The following is a 17,871-nucleotide window of genomic DNA, read 5'->3' as shown; positions in this document are numbered from 1 at the left end:
GGAATTCAAACTATAATACGCTGAGGATACAGAGGATAGGTGAAAAGAGTACGCTGAGGGCCTCTTCAAGGAGAGAACTGTCTGCTGATATGAAAGAAGAAATGAATGTCGATTTAGAAGATCCTTCAGTATTATTATAATCATTGGGGGCTGTGCAGTTAAACGGTTATTCTAGGCAGCGTGTAGAACCTGTGAAACTGGAAACAATAATCAGAATATTATTCACAAAATCCCGAAGGTATCGAAGTTAGATACATGCCACAACGGTAACAAATCAGCAGCTTATTCATCCAATTTGATGACAGGAATAATTTACAGAAAAATGGAAAAAATGAGTATCTATATTAACAAACTGCTATCCCTTAACTCTTTATCATTTGCTGGTTGCCTATCGAATTTCTTGCAGGGGGCAATAAATATTTAAGTTTCGGTATTTCGCGTTAGTGTTGAGCGAACTTAAAAATTTAAAATGCCGTTATAATCTTCTCATGGAGGGGCTAATCTGATGTTAAAAGTTTGTCACAATAAGACAAGTTCTGCAGTTAGAAACTGTGTGTCTTGAGGCAGCATAACTAACGGCTCGCAAATACCCGGATAATATTCATCCACTTATTTGCGAATGAGAGCACGTAGCGACATCCGACGAACTTTACATATAATATAAAACTCTTACGAAACATTTTATCGCTGACACGTCCAAAAAATGATGAAAGGAAAAAAGTTTATGACTTTCTACATGTTCACTCTACAGACAGTAAAACTTTGGCATCAGAAATGACGTTTTAATTTCTTCCTTTTTTACTATTAACTCTATTCGCAAGACACTTTGCAGATAGCATCTACATATATCACTGAATGTAACGGCAAAATTGTATTATTGTACGTCGGATAGTTCAATATATATATGACGTCATAAATATTGAGATGCATGAGAAACTAGCGTTCGTTTGAAATAGAGCGCAAGCAATGTTTTGTAGTGAGAGGTCTTAGCGACTACCAAGAAACTTTAGGCACAATTTCGGACGTTTCCTAAACCGTGTCTGGCTTACATGCTTAAAGTCAAATATAGTCAAATATTTAACGCATTAACTGATTTATAAAGTAATTAGACCCTTGGAACTGTTTTATACAGGGGAGATCTATTTCGTTTTTTTTAATCGGAGGATTACTGGTCTGTTAAATGATGAATATGTTGGTTTTTTTAAAAAGGTAAGGGTACCACAGAGATAATTCAAGCGTTGAGCTTGATAGTGGAAGCAAGACTTAAGAAAAATCAAGACAATTTCGTAGGATTTATCGATATAGAAAAAACTTCGACAAAATAGAGGGGTGAAAGGTGTTATAAATATTTATAAAATAGCTGTTAGCTACAGAATGACGGTTGATGTACAGTATGCACAAGAGCCAAGAGGGAACAATAATAATGGAAGATCAAAGGGGAAGAGCTACGATTAAATAGGGCGTATTCCCATACTGTTCAACCCCTACGTAAAGAAAAAGCAATGAATCAACTTAAAGAAAGGTTCACGAGCGAGACTTAAGTTAAGGGTGGAAGGATAGCAACGATAAGATTCGTGAGGAAATTGCTACCCTCAGTGGAAGTAAAGAAAAATTGCAGTATTTATTGACAAGAAAGAAGTCTAATGAACGCAGATACAGGCGGCCAAACCAAAAACAGATGAAGGTAATGAGGATTAGCAGAGGTAAGACTAGTGGTAAACTTAACATCAATATTGGAATTACTCTCTGAAACAAATCTACTTGTATCACATATACTCCTTAATTTGAAGAAGAAATTTAGGTGTGGAACACATAACTGTATGGAACTGAAGCAGAGTCTGTGCGAAAACCAGAAAATGAAGAGAGCGTCGAAATGTTAGCTCTGGTATAACAGAAGGACGCTGAATATTAAGGGATAAGCCAAAAAATGAAATGGTCCTCCGCAGAATCGGCGAAGAAAGTAATATGGCGGAAACACTGACTACAAGATGGGACACGAGACAGCACAGTAAATGGCCTCTTTGGCAGTAGAGAGATTCGTACAGGGTAAAACTCTAAAGGATAGATTGGAATATAACTGAGCCGTGGTAAAAGTTGCTGTTTTGAAGAGCGCGCCGCAGCGTGTAGTGTGAAGCAGTCGCCCTCTGTTTCTGGCTGTGGCGCCGCTGTGGCAATCGCAGCTTTGGTGTCTCCCTCTGGTCGGAAAGGGGAAAGGTGGCCTGTTCACGTGCATTTAAGGGGCGCTATGAGCTCGGCAGTTGGTCAGTCTGGGTGAGTCTGGAGTCAGTCTGGGGTCAGTCCCTCGTCCTCAGCTTGCTAGTCTGTCTCTCGTCCGAATTTGTGGGGCAGTTAGTGTCTATCAGTAGTCCGGAGTGTTAGTATGTCTTTCGTTCGGATCAATCTTTAAAGCTGGATAAATGAGAGTCTTTCCACTCCACCAGTAAGAGAACTCAGGGAGTGGTCGCCCGGTCGGGGCTGAGTTCCTGCATCTGAGTGTGCGCGTTAGGCCGCCAGTCTGCTCGAGTTTACTCAGGCAATGGTCATTGGCGGTTGGATCGATCGGTTGGTCGGTCGCGCACTGAGACACAAGATGACTCGTCAGCCTTGAGCGTCGGCGCTTGTGAGGTCGCCATGTGAGTCCAGTGGGCCGCGCCGTATAGCGTGGGATAGTGGCTTCGCGGCCGACGCGAGAGCAACAGGAGTCAACCCACGACATCGGTCTGGCCGGTGCGATCTGCGACGCCGTGGGACGGGAGACCGGCGCGCCTTCCTGCGTCCGTTGAAGCGGCTGGCAGGGGACGGTTCGGGAGAGCGATTTGGGGGTGCTGCGCTAGGTCTTCTCCAGAAATCGCAGTTTATTAGAAGTTAAGTGATTGGTGATATGTTGTTTGATTACTCTCGTTAAATTCTACTTATTTTCTTGGTGAGGTCACCGGACGCTTTGCTTTGGGGCGTCCCACCATTTTTCTCCGTTCACCCACCTGCGGGAATGTGGTCATTTATGAATTGTGTGGTGCGTTTTTCCCTTGTGGATTAGGGGCGGGTTAGAGCAACCTGCGGTTCGAGTTGTTCGGTAATCTCCCTACCAATCTGCCGTACATCAATATCTGCCTCTGTCATGTTTGTCTGATTCGGTGTGTTAACGAATTTATTGCTTGGAGTGTAACGGCCTAATTCCTGAAATACGTTTTTATCTTGCCTATCATATTGAGAGGCGTTATATGTGTACTGTAGAGCATGTTAACTCGTTTGACCAACCTTGTATAATTTTATATAAGACTGTATTTCATGGGATTTTATTTAAATGGTCATTTTAGTATATAAAGTTGCTATCCTTCCACCGTAAGACTTTTCTTAGAAGTTAAAATCAAGTTGCACCTTCGGTGGCAAGTTAATTTTTTAATTTTAGTGTTTTGTACCATTTCCATCCCTGCTACGGGGTGCATAGTTTGTGTGCTTGTATGAATTGTTTAAACTTTTACTTTAAGGTAATGTGGTGTGTTGCCGATTTGCAACAGAGTAGTCTTTCAGAGGTTGTTGTGAGCGGTCGTGACTACGGGCGTAACTCAGCCCGAAAGCTCATACACTCAAATATTTGTTTCTTTCTGCCTCTGAATAAATTGTAACTTGATAGTTACAGGGTACTTTCTGCTTATAATTTTAAGTCTTCTTTTTTTTTTTTTTTTTTTTTTTTTAAAGAAAGCTTTTAGGAATAAAATTCCCATTTGTTAAAAGCAAATTGATTTTGATTTCATCAGTTACTCCCTGGCAACTACTTCCAAGCTCACATAGTGTGATTAAATGTGTTAATGTTCTTGATGAATCGCTAGTAAATAAAATAAATTTTAAGAATATTCTTTGAAATTAAATCCACGGTTCAATAATCAACAAATAATCGAGGACGTAGAGCACAAGTGCTGCTCTGAGATGAAGAGATTTTCACAGGGGAGGACGTTGTGGGAGAGAGATTAAAAAAACGACCTCCTGCAAAAAAAAAAAGAAAAAATATGGAGACAGAGTGCAGCGAGCTAGCTGAGTGTGTAGTACTGACCTTATGAAGGCAGGCTGCTTGTTGCGGAACTCGGAGTTCCAGAACTGGAAGGGCGGTATGGTGGCGGAGTGCGGGTGTCCCAGCTCGGGCATCTCCAGCACCGAGGAGGGCCACTCGGACGGGGACTGCGCCTGCTGCTGCACCAGGGCGTCGCCACCCACACCGCCCCCGCTGGTCGCCTGGCCGCCCCCAGAGTGCACCGCCGTGCTCGTCGGCAGCGACTCTGCGCAAGCGACAAACACCGTCCATCAGACGTACCGCTCCCTTGTGCTCTGGCTGCTGCTTCCCGTCAACCGAGTACACTAGTTTCACATTAATTGCAGAAAAAGACACGAAAACAGAAAAAAACAAGGATCAAAACACAAAGGATGAGTATTATGATGATACGATAGTTCGGGAGTACGAAGTCGACGTTTTTAGCACTCATACTGAAACTGATGAGACGAGAGTGACTAAAATGGCTGCAGGGTTAAAAAGACTATAAAATACTTCCCTAAAAATTCGCTTTTGTGGTGACACTCACTCGCTGATTCACACATACACTCCCTCACATGGACGCACCCCCCCCCCCCCCCCCCCCCCACACACACACACACACGAAAGCAATAAAAAAAAAATTCCGTTCCAGAACAAAAATTTGCTTCATATAGAAACAGAGCTCAACGAAAAAGAGTTTGAGATATTAAGGCAAATACCAGTGGATGGGTAATCAAAATGATTCAAATGGCTCTGAGCACTATGGGACTTATCATCTGAGGTCATCAGTCCCCTAGAACTTAGAACTACTTAAACCTAACTAACCTACAGACGTCACACACATCCGTGCCCGAGGCAGAATTCGAACCTGCGACGGTAGCGGTCGCGCGGCTACAGACTGAAGCGCCTAGAACCGTTCGGCCACATCGGTCGGCCTAATGCCAGCATACATGCAGTTTGAGGACATATTCACTCATATGCGCGCTTAAGTAACCGTGCACAAGCAGAAGTCGTCAACTGCAAGGTGTACGTCAGTCCGAGTCTAGCTGGAGATTTCCTGCAGAGCGTTCGTCGTGCCTTCAAGTCGTCGAGTGAGATAGTAACAGTGGTCGATAGAAAGAAGTTGTTAGGCTTTAGTAGAAACAGAACAGCGAATAGAATTATCGTGCATGAACAGAAACCGCCTGTCTAGAGATTTAACTGAGTACTGTTAGTCTGAATTTGTTCTTCAAATAACACATGAAGAATTAGTTGTCTTCCGACTTAGTCCAGAGAACATTATTTAGTTTTTATGGAACAGTGTCAACGCAGGACAGATAGGCTAATCTGCATCGTGCAATTGCTGTAACCAGTGTTACCAAAGTTGAGTAATGTATTTTACTATTCACTCTCCTTTGTTGCTTTCAGTATGTGTGTGGTGCCCTAGAACCCACGTATCCGTCCTACCAGGACACCTGTATTAGTCTTTTTAGGCGGCAGCGAGATTTGCAGCCCACAACAGATACGACATCCATTAAGACACCCAACGAACAGTTGAGGACGTATGTTGCAAGTGCTACTTTGAGATGAAGAGGTAAGTAGTGGATTGGAGATATGAACGAAGAGCTTGTTTCTCCACTAACACGGGATAGAGCCACCTAGAGCTGATCGTGCGAAACGCAACTACACTAAGGTCCACGACTGCAACACGCAGCATCTGGACTTGGTATTTATTTATGGTCATGGCATAACATACGCTTACCGGGAATTGTACGAGGTTGAAGAGAAATGGTAAACTGTCAGGAATAAGTGGGATTCGGGGTACGAAAGCTCGCCTGCCTGAGCAACTTCCGTCAGAATTTCCGCTTCTATGAACTAACTTTAAACCTCTGTGAGTGAAGGGTTCCGTGGAGCGAGATAATGCATGACGCTCTCGATCAGTGTTATGTAGCGCCTCGCTTTCAGAAGGTATTTCTAAACACCGAGTTCAAGCCTGATGTTCTCAGGCTGCAGAAAGGCTAACCTCGTGATTTTAATTGCTTCTTGAGGCCACATAGGCCTCAGTCTTTAACCTGTTCCAACGTACTGCTAAAGACTCAATCGTTTTCTAAATATTTTTATTCGCAGACAAAACGAAATTAGAATGTAATAAAGCAAACACCCAAATTACAAACCAAACCCAATAAACTAATTTTGTCCTAATAGAGAAGTCAAATATCAATAACCCCTATCGAAAGAAGCAAAGGAATTTCGTCAAGTTTTTAATACTCAAAGCGAAATTAGTAAATCCGTATATCTTACCAAGTAAATGTATTGGTAGTGTGTATTCACAAAAATAAGATTTTGGAGCTCAGTTCTGTCACTGATGTAAACCGCCGAAACTACATCTGTCACTGAGTTAAAAAAACTAACAGTACGATCTATTAGTTCTTTGGTGAACTAAGACGTGATGATTTAACATCCAAACTATTGATCTGAGGAGACGTTTCTTTATAAAGCTTTAGATTGCAGTATGTTTCTTTTCCGTGTTCCGATTCTGATAAAATAAAGCCTATGGTTGACCCAAGCTGCGCTCATGTTACTTGTGAAAACCTCATGGAAAATTCATCCAGTAATTTTGAAAATTAGCAGACAGACAAACTAGCACAACGTTGTTGAAGTTTTATTAGTAGTACAGAAGAAGATAAACATATCCAGGCTTGAGTAGTTAGGTACGTTTACCGTCAGTCCTTTTGATAAACGTCCTTGCAGTGATCATCTCTTGCGCAAAGATTTCCTGGAGGCGTTTACCCGTTCAGATTAATGCAGTATCAATATTCTAGAGCATGCTTCGACCGGGGAAGTGTAATTTATCTTCCGTCTGCACAGGAAGTGGAGCACTGCTTGTTAAGCTAGTACAGGGCTTTCAGCCGGGTTCTTGGGAGTGTTACCGGAGGACGGAATTTCCTGCTTAGCTACTACGGGCGTAACTATCCTTCATGTCATGTTCCGACCCGCTGCAAGTTCCCTGCTGGAGTAGGGTAAGTACCTTCCGCCTTCGAGCCAGACCTACTTCGCAAGGTTCACTGTAGGTCGGTCCTCGCTAGGGCTTCACCGTCCTTCATTCGTAACCAGTTTATCCGCAGAACTGATTACATCTTGCACTATGTGTGATGCGCTGCTGTCTTTTGCCTTCTTGTGCTGCTGGAAAAATATAGTGCTCCCAAAGTTACATAGATAATTTAAAGGAACTCAAAAGGAAAAAGTTCTTTTTTTCTTCAAGATCTTTACCACAGACACAGAAACTTTCAAGTTGTGACAAAGCACGCAGAATTTGCAAAGGTTTTCGAATACCCATTCCTTTTACCTGCCTTTTATATTTTTAAGCCATTATAGTGTTACAATAGGATGTTATAGAAGAAACACGACTGCAACACGGAATACAATTCCTCCAAATCTGCACGCTGATGAAATAGTATTTATACAACAGATAGACCCTCTAAAATAACAGAAACAAACAAAGACGAATATGAATTTTAAAAAAAGAAACCGTCCGGAGTGGCCGTGCGGTTCTAGGCGCTACAGTCTGGAACCGCGAGACCGCTACGGTCGCAGGTTCGAATCCTGCCTCGGGCATGGATGTGTGTGATGTCCTGAGGTTAGTTAGGTTTAAGTAGTTCTAAGTTCTAGGGGACTGATGACCTCAGAAGTTGAGTCCCATAGTGCTCAGAGTCATTTGAACCATGTTGAAAAAAAAATGTTAGTAATTAAAAATGCCCCAGAGCACAATACTCTGGAACAGTAGCGTAAGTTATTATAGTTAACAACCCTAATTTTCAATTAGTTAATTTAATTCGACGTTACGGAACATAATCATTTTTCAGCATCGTAGAAACTGCAAAGACCAGGTATGTACGATGCCAACAGTCAGAATTACGACCGAAAGACTATAATCACGTGAAGAGATATTTGAATATATCTATAGCCATTGAATAAAACTGCGTGGACTGATTCCCTATACAGTTTTAATAACTCTTTTCCTTTTGGAATAAAATAATATTGGATATTACGCCGCGTCATTGCGTAACACTAAAACTAAAATGGATGCGTTTCGACCGACTTTGCAGTGGTTGGATTCTGATGATGGTGTTCCCATATATATTGTCTTATTTCGGTTTTTAGTTGATCGCCGACGTCACATCCTGGGATGCCTTAAGACGATTCGAAGAAAAGATTGCTATGGATGGGCGGCTGTACGGTAGAACCTATACCACTCTAGCAGGTGATTGGCAGGCAATAGCGAATCTGTAGCTTTGTCCTGAAGCAGTGTTTTCTCGCGACGAGACGTTGAAGCCGCAGGGCTGTTCTCCTGTGGTCGTTTGTTTATGGCTCAAATGGCTCTGAGCACTATGGGACTTAACATCTATGGTCATCAGTCCCCTAGAACTTAGAACTACTTAAACCTAACTAACCTAAGGACATCACACAACACCCAGTCATCACGAGGGAGAGAAAATCCCTGACACTGCCGGGTATCGAACCCGGGAACCCGGACGTGGGAAGCGAGAACGACCTTCAGAAAACATCGCTCTTGTGCAACGCAGCTAGCTCTTTATTCGCACGAAGTAATGGCCGCTATCGACAGGGGATCTCAAGTAGACTCCGTATTTCTAGATTTCCGGAAAGCTTTTGACACCGTTCCTCATAAGCGACTTCTAATCAAGCTGCGGAGCTATGGGGTATCGTCTCAGTTGTGCGACTGGATTCGTGATTTCCTGTCAGGAAGGTCGCAGTTCGTAGTAATAGACGGCAAATCATCGAGTAAAACTGAAGTGATATTAGGTGTTCCCCAGGGAAGCGTCCTGGGACCTCTACTGTTCCTGATCTATATAAATGACCTGGGTGACTATGTGAGCAGTTATCTTAGACTGTTCGCAGATGATGCCGTAATTTACCGTCTAGTAAGGTCATCCGAAGACCAGTATCAGTTGCAAAGCGATTTAGAAAAGATTGCTGTATGGTGTGTCAGGTGGCAGTTGACGCTAAATAACGAAAAGTGTGAGATGATCCACATGAGTTCCAAAAGAAATCCGCTGGAATTCGATTACTCGATAAATAGTACAATTCTCAAGACTGTCAATTCAACTAAGTACCTGGGTGTTAAAATTACGAACAACTTCAGTTGGAAGGACCACATAGATAATATTGTCGGGAAGGCGAGCCAAAGGTTGCGTTTCATTGGCAGGACACTTAGAAGATGCAACAAGTCCACTAAAGAGACAGCTTACACTACACTCGTTCGTCCTCTGTTAGAACATTGCTGCGCAGTGTGGGATCCTTACCAGGTGGGATTGACGGAGGACATCGAAAGGGTGCAAAAAAGGGCAGCTCGTTTTGTATTATCACGTTATAGGGGAGAGAGTGTGGCAGATATGATACATGAGTTGGGATGGAAGTCATTACAGCATAGACGTTTTTCGTCGCGGCGAGACCTTTTTACGAAATTTCAGTCACCAACTTTCTCTTCCGAATGCGAAAATATTTTGTTGAGCCCAAGCTACATAGGTAGGAATGATCATCAAAATAAAATAAGAGAAATCAGAGCTCGAACAGAAAGGTTTAGGTGTTCGTTTTTCCCGCTCGCTGTTCGGGAGTGGAATAGTAGAGAGATAGTATGATTGTGGTTCGATGAACCCTCTGCCAAGCACTTAAATGTTAATTGCAGAGTAGTCATGTAGATGTAGATGTAGAACGCTACCGCACGATCACGAACTGCGGACTGTTTGTTTATAACGCGTACCATGTGGTGCTGTTGGCTCGCGAACACAGGCGGCCGAATGGACAGGGGCGCCGGCAGCCAGGCCGGCCGTAACTTGTCCACGCTGTCAGAGCGTTTAATTATGTGCATGTTGGATTGCCGCACTGATGGGAAAAATTTGTTGGTAATTACAGCTCTTTCTGTTTCTTCAGTTTTTCTGTCCGACGCAACAGCACTGTCTCACTATAAAGTTGTGGCCGGGCTCGGGCCAATGCGACAACGGATGGTGCTGGATATCGCCGCGTACACGCACTCAGTAAACATGAATAGCTCTCTCACAGAGAGCACTGCTGAACAGATAACCCTTTTCTAAATCGTCGCTGGCTAACTACGCTTGCAAAGTGCTCTCCAGCAAACAATCAGAGGGCTGCGAAACGCCGGGTGGAGGACGTGGGGTAGTCTGGCAAGAACGCACGGGCACCACCGAGACGGTCTCTTTCCAGCCAGCCCTCGACCTAACCATACGTACCTTCCTGCTTCTCTTTATTCTGGAGGCATGTTTCATCCCCCACCCCTCATCCCAGTCTTGCTTCCGCTGGCCGTCCATTAGCCAGCCGCTGTTTTACGCCTGTATCCCTATAGGCTTGATCTACTTAAAAAAAAAACACCCTTCAGCTTTTTACGTTTTTGTTCTTATTTAACCAAAATTCTTCCGCTGACTTGATGTTCACACCCTGCCGTCCTCACACCATCGGCCTGTCCTGTACAGTTATTTCAACAGTGTTTCTTATTTTTCGCTGCTGCATTCACGGCTACCGAGCAAGCAAACAAGGTTCTTTAAAATGAATACATCGACATCAGTCGTGTTGGTGGTTAGCTATAGCTGATGTGATGCGTTTGTATTATCACGAAATAAGGGAGAGAGTGTCACAGAAATGATACAGGATTTGGACTGGAAATCGTTAAAAGAAAGGCGTTTTTCATTGCGACGGTATCTTCTCAGGAAATTCCAATCACCAACTTTCTCCTCCGAAAGCGAAAATATTTTGTTGACACCGACGTACACAGTGAGGAACGATTACCACGATAAATGGCTCTAAGCACTATGGGACTTAACATCTGAGGTCATCAGTCCCCTAGACTTAGAACTACTTAAACAAAACTAACCTAAGGACATCACACATTTCCATGCCCGAGGCAGGATTCGAACCTGCCACCGTAGCAGCAGCTCAGTTCCGGACTGAAGCGCCTAGAATCGCTCGGCCACAGCGGCCGGCCCAGTATTCCAGAGCGGCCACAAAACCCAAAATCTGCTGAGATGCTCACTACAGGTGTCTACGAACTTTGATGTCAGTGCTGCGAAGTTTACGTTGCTGAAACCGGCAGACGGATTAGCACTCTCAAGACTAGAGGCGGTGTTACATGGCATTAGCGTGTTCTGTACTGGCGGTTAAGTATTTTTTTGTACGATGTGGTTCGCTGTGATAAAGGTAATTGGTTTTAAAATAACTGAGAACTCGCTTATGACCATACATTTCAGTGCAATTTTTCAAGAACGCACACACGTAGAGGCAGGCGGAGGATACCCGTAATTTATAACGGATATTGTAGCAACTGTGATGTCCTTAGGTTAGTTAGGTTTAAGTTGTTCTAAGTCTAGGGGACTGATGACCTCAGAAGTTAAGTCCCATAGTGCTCAGAGCCTTTTTCTTTTGTTGCTGCTTCCAGTACAGTTTAAGAAGATCCAAATCACGTAGAGGACACCTTTTCTACTCTGAAATTTGACATGTTTTGTATCTTCTTGCTCGTCGTCGAAATATGTATGAACATCCTTCAGCATAGCATGATCGTGTGTTTCAGAATCTACTTTGTTGTACCATATAAACCTCAATGTGACGTCAGCATATCTTGCAGGGTCATCCGTGCTCCCAGGAAGATGATAAAAAGTTGCGCATAGGGGAAAAGGAGATGTCGTTGTAGGAAATGGTAACGGATGTATTCCCATTTTGTGCTGGTAATTTTGTCGCTGAAATCCACGAAGCAGAGTGTCAGAACTGTGCGCTTCTACATCTTGGTGAATGCCGTATGAGGAAGCGACAAAGAAAATAAGGGAATGTTTTGTAAAGGTTCATATCAAATGAGAGCCAAAACCGTTACAGCGCCATTGAAATGATATTTTCAGTGCCATTTTTCAAGAACGTACACAGGTAGAGGCAGGCGGAGGGTACCCATAACTTGTAATGGATATTGTAGCAACTGTTCCCAGGAGAGCTATGTACAGGGCGTGCGAGGGGGAAGGGGGGATAGCAGATACACCTTAAAAAAAGAAAGAAAGAAAAAAAGGCTTAGCAAACAGAACTTCAGTGTTTCCCCACCAGTGGATATTGAGTAGTTACAAAGGTATCCAGAGCTACTTGTTGTGAAACCTCAGAACTACTTCGTCATTCAACGCGAAATTAACAAACCCTTCCCCCTCCTCCGGGCTCTCTCCCCACTCATCCCTCACCCAGCTCAGATCCTGGCCATGATTTTGCACTGTTCGCTTTATAATTCAGTTTCTGACCTGAATCGGAGTAACTGCTTCGACGGATGAAAAGACGCATTGATCGCAGTGAAATATATCTGGAGAAGTGAAACAAGTGGGTCTGTATTGAAAAACTTTGCTATAGCATTCGCACACTACGAGAAGCCGCATTACAGCCGCACACAACTCCGCGAGCAACAGCAGTAGGGTCTGGAGCGCAGCCTCGACTAATAAGTCGGCGTTACGTATTCTGGCTCCGTTCCGAATGGTATTCAGCACGTAGGGCTCCATACACAGCAGCTGACGCGAGGAGCGCCGCCCCGTCGGATATATGACTCGGCCGCCCGAACCCATTCCGGCGGGTCGTCTGCAGTCGGGCGAACACGCGCCGCACCGCCCGCGCCTGCGCACTCCAGCGCGTCGCGAATATTCATCCCGAGCGGCGACGAAAATTTAATATATTACCAATTACTAGCGGGGGCTTCCGCCGGCAACTGAATTAGTTTGGAGCTGTAACTAAACTGCGTAACTGCCGCGTTTCGGACTGCAATTTCATTTATACGTCCTCTCCTCCCGCTTGTCGGCTCTGGCTCGGCACCGCCCCTCTAATCTACCCGCCAGTCGCTTCTGTGCGCCAGCGCACTTCAGCTGCGGAGATATACCGCGCTCCGGTTGCAAAGAGGGAAAGGGAAGCGTCTCCAAAGCCACCCGCGGAAAGCTTCCGCAATGTTTCATACGTACGGGGTAACAACTGCTAAAAGATCATCGAGTGCGAGAGAGCTACTGGAGTGCAATCGCTACAATGGACAATTACTGACAGATTGAACTGGACTTTTAATGGTTTCTCCCAACGCTGTTCACTCTAGTACATCGACCATACAGCTTCACCCATACTCTGCAAGCCAATTGGAGTAGATGATAGAAGGTACTTCTCATTGTACAGTACCACCTATTAGGCTGGGGCCACACGAGTGGAATGTTTCCGCAACGGAAGACGTACTCGTACTGGAAAACGGAGAGCCGAATATCGATTCTTCTGCTCTGCCTTTATAGAAACTGTTTTATACAAGGTGTTTGACTGTTACAGGTACAACAAAGGGTCGATCGGAGGGCAATCAAACAAGCAAATAATTCTGATAAACATAGTTCTGGAAACCAGTGGTTTCCCCGATAGGACGTATTACGCACTGTGTACGTGAACACATCGTAATAGAGCCCCCGAGAATCCAAACTACAGATATGCAATTGTGCACAAACACATTCCAAAAAGTGTTCCACATGGTCATCGTTCATGTGAAGGCAGACTTCAGCACGATTCCTAATCGATGCTCGTACACGTTCGGAATGCATCATTCACAACCGTCTCGTAGTTCATCGAGACTATCAGTTGAACTGGAAAACACCAAGCTCTGGAATACTCCCACAAAAAAAGATACGATGGATGCCAGTGCCGACGAGGACTGTGAAGCCATGCTATTGGCAAAACACGACTGATAACGCTTGTTGTCGAAATGCTATTTACCATACTTAAGGATCCAGAATAACTATCAAATCAACTGCGGACAGTTCATAATTTTGTAATTTACGCCTCATCTGCAATGTTTCGAAGTAAACGCTGCCTTTTGACGTTAATAGTGCTGTATAACACCGGCATGACTGCACTGGTGCGTAAATCGTACTGGGGGACCATTGGTTTCCGGACTTAAAGGATTATTAGTTTTTGTCATTTTGTTCTACTCTCACTTTTCATTCATATAAATAAAACTCGAACACTCAATATAAATTATGCGATCCTACATATGCCTGTGTTGTTAGATTCTCATTAAAACTCGTACTTTGAAGCAAACAATAGAAAATAAACACTGTTATTGGATTATGTGGGTTCTGTACTATGAAGTCTTTCTCGTTCGATTTTGAGCAAACTATCCGATAAAAACGATTGTTTCCCATCTTATAGCCCTACATCGGAGCTTGATAAGGAACCTAAAAAAAAAAGTTCAAATGGCTCTGAGCACTATGGGACATAACATCTAAGGTGATCACTCCCCTAAAACTTAGAACTACTTAAACCTAACTAACCTAACGACATCACATACATCCATGCCCGAGGCAGGATTTGAACCTGCGACCGTAGCAGCAGCGCGGTTCCAGACTGAAGCGCCTAGAACCGCTCGGTCACTCCGGCCGGCGATAAGGATAGTTTCGTTGTTGCTCATAGTTATTATGTTACTTTGAAATTGAGTAGCCCACTGCACGTACTTCGAAGAGATTAGAGTTAAGAATGAAGTCGCTGGCCGTTTACAATTGGTGCATTCCGGATTCAACATTGCTACGTGCGAAATATAGCTAACGTATCGAAATTGTTTTTAATTATCGAGGTACCAAGGGGTGGGGGCGAGTGATACTTTGTGCACACATTTCGAAACTGTGTAAGTAGGCTGTTTAGATTTTTTTTATTGGTAACGCCATGTAGCACTTTGTATGAAAATCACTGGCTGTGCTGTGTGCAGTCTGTGGCTGGTTTGCATTGTTGTCTGCCATTGTAGTGTTGGGCAGCGGCAGCTGGATGCTAACAGCGCGTAGCGTTGCGCAGTTGGAGGTGAGCCGCCAGCAGTGGTGGACGTGGGGAAAGAGATGGCGGAGTTTTGAAATTTGTAAGAATTGGTGTCATGAACTGATATATATATTATGACTATTAAGGTGAATACATTGTTTGTTCTCTATTAAAATCTTTCATTTGCTAACTGTGCCTATCAGTAGTTAGTGACTTCCGTAGTTTGAATCTTTTATTTAGCTGGCAGTAGTGGCGCTCGCTGTATTGCAGTAGCTTGAGTAACGAAGATTTTTGTGAGGTGAGTGATTTGTGAAACGTATAGGTTAATGTTAGTCAGGACCATTCTTTTATAGGGATTATTAAAAGTCAGATTGCGGTGCACTAAAAAATATTGTGTGTCAGTTTAAGCAAAGTCTTGTATAATTTTTCTAAGGGGTCGTTACAACTGTACTAATCCCGTCAATTACTATATGTTTTAAAAAAGCTATAAAATGGCCAAAAAAGGCTTGTATGTATCTCTTTAATTGCGCTTTATTCAATGCATTCCATAGATATCAATATTTCAATACAGAACTCAAGAGTCTCCGATTTCACGATTTTTTATTGACAGTGTGTGATTCGTGGATTAAAGAGCATGTACCAGCTTCTGAGCAAAACTTGGAGGTTGCCACTACATCACGTACGTCTCATTATGATCCGTGTGACAGACTTTCCGATCACATAAAGCAACACCAACTAATACTTATTTCTGAAACGAATAAGCCGGCAGGAGTGGCCGTGCGGTTCTAGGCGCTACAGTCTGGAGCCGAGCGACCGCTGCGACCGCAGGTTCGAATCCTGCCTCGGGCATGAATGTGTGTGATGTCCTTAGGTCAGTTAGGTTTAAGTAGTTCTAAGTTCTAGGGGACTTATGACCACAGCAGTTGAGTCCCATAGTGCTCAGAGCCATTTGAACCAATTTTTGGAAATGGAAATGAGCGTTTGCCGTCATTGGCCGGGAGGCCCCTAGCGGGGCAGATCCGGCCGCCTTTGTGCAGGTCTTATTACATTCGACGCCACACTGGGCGACCTGCGCGCCGGAGGGGTATGAAATCATGATGAAGACAACACAACACCCAGTCCCTGAGCGGAGAAAATCTCCGACCCAGCCGGAAATTGAACCCGGGCCCATTGGACGGCAATCCATCACGCTGACCACTTTTTTTTTTTTTTGCATTTTGTTCGGTATTGATCGTTGTGTTTGGTCGTTTCGGACGTCACACGACATCCGTTAGAGTTCGTTTGTTGATCCTTTCACTTACAGAGGCCAATCTGCTCTCTGATCGAACACGCTGAGCTACCGTGCCGGCATTTTTTGTTCGCTTTCGTTCGTTGATCTGCTCGGGGCGGACGTCGTAAGACACTCGTTTAAGTTCGTTGCTTATCGATTATTTCAGTTTTTTTATTACAGAGGGCAGCTAACCCTCTGACCGAACACGCTGAGCTACCGTGCCGGCACCTCTCAGCTAACGGGGCGGACAGTATGTCACGCAATATAGCTACAGCAAATCTGTGAATCGATTCTATCATTTAGAATGACCTTCTACTTTCATGACAGATTTTCTAAAATATGCCTACTTACTAGTGGAGTTTCTTTACAAGTGATATACAACTTACATAGCTAAACCGTGAATAATCTTTCACATGTCAACACAAAATTAGAAGATTTTTTCCTGTATTTATCTACCAGTTTTTCCGATGGAAAGTGAAGTGATTTGTAAATTATAGAATTAGAAAGTTTCATTATTAAATTAAATAAATAACAGAAATTTTATGTTTTCATTCTTTCCACTGTTTAATAGAGAGCATAGTTTCACCGACTGAGGACGGTACAATAGATGTATTTCTTTCTGCTTTCATTTAAAAGTTGTTAAGGATATCTGGAATCACTTTAAATGGAAATGAACTGTTTCTTCTGATAATATTTAGCACTGGAAATAGGTTCAAAAATTTGTTTCTATTACAGAACAATGTTAGTGTAGTACTTATATTAAGAGCAAAGATAACCTACACTCCTGGAAATGGAAAAAAGAACACATTGACACCGGTGTGTCAGACCCACCATACTTGCTCCGGACACTGCGAGAGGGCTGTACAAGCAACGATCACACGCACGGCACAGCGGACACACCAGAAACCGCGGTGTTGGCCGTCGAATGGCGCTAGCTGCGCAGCATTTGTGCACCGCCGCCGTCAGTGTCAGCCAGTTTGCCGTGGCATACGGAGCTCCATCGCAGTCTTTAACACTGGTAGCATGCCGCGACAGCGTGGACGTGAACCGTATGTGCAGTTGACGGACTTTGAGCGAGGGCGTATAGTGGACATGCGGGAAGCCGGGTGGAGGTACCACCGAATTGCTCAATACGTGGGGCGGGAGGTCTCCACAGTACATCGATGTTGTCGCCAGTGGTCGGCGGAAGGTGCACGTGCCCGTCGACCTGGGACCGGACCACAGCGACGCACGGATGCACGCCAAGACCGTAGGATCCTACGCAGTGCCGTAAGGAACCGCACCGCCACTTCCCAGCAAATTAGGGACACTGTTGCTCCTGGGGTATCGGCGAGGACCATTCGCAACCGTCTCCATGAAGCTGGGCTGCGGTCCCGCACACTGTTAGGCCGTCTTCCGATCACGCCCCAACATCGTGCAGCCCGCCTCCAGTTGTGTCGCGACAGGCGTGAATGGAGGGACGAATGGAGACGTGTCGTCTTCAGCGATGAGAGTCGCTTCTGCCTTGGTGCCACTGATGGTCGTATGTGTGTTTGGCGCCGTGCAGGTGAGCGCCACAATCAGGACTGCATACGACCGAGGCACACAGGGCCAACACCCGGCATCATGGTGTGGGGAGCGATCTCCTACACTGGCCGTACACCTCTGGTGATCGTCGAGGGGACACTGAATAGTGCACGGTACATCCAAACGGTCATCGAACCCATCGTTCTACCATTCCTAGACCGGCAAGGGAACTTGCTGTTCCAACAGGAAAATGCACGTCCGCATGTATCCCGTG

At 44.4% G+C, this 17,871-nt stretch overlaps 1 protein-coding gene across 3 annotated transcripts in view; it reads right to left on the bottom strand.

The window, feature by feature from the left end:
* The window catches only part of LOC126356171 (teneurin-a), a 2,471,974-nt gene that overhangs the window by 193,171 nt on the left and 2,260,932 nt on the right, over positions 1 to 17,871 (bottom strand). For all 3 annotated transcript variants that reach the window (XM_050006926.1, XM_050006927.1, XM_050006928.1), the window contains one exon: positions 4,052 to 4,274. In XM_050006926.1, coding sequence (XP_049862883.1) covers positions 4,052 to 4,274 — 223 coding nt within the window. The remainder of the gene's footprint in view (positions 1 to 4,051; positions 4,275 to 17,871) is intronic.

This window comes from Schistocerca gregaria, chromosome 3 (assembly GCF_023897955.1).
Source record: "Schistocerca gregaria isolate iqSchGreg1 chromosome 3, iqSchGreg1.2, whole genome shotgun sequence".
In the NCBI taxonomy this organism is placed as follows: Eukaryota; Metazoa; Arthropoda; class Insecta; order Orthoptera; family Acrididae; genus Schistocerca; species Schistocerca gregaria.
Note: the sequence above shows the minus strand (reverse complement) of the source record. Positions and strands in the feature narration are given on the sequence as shown.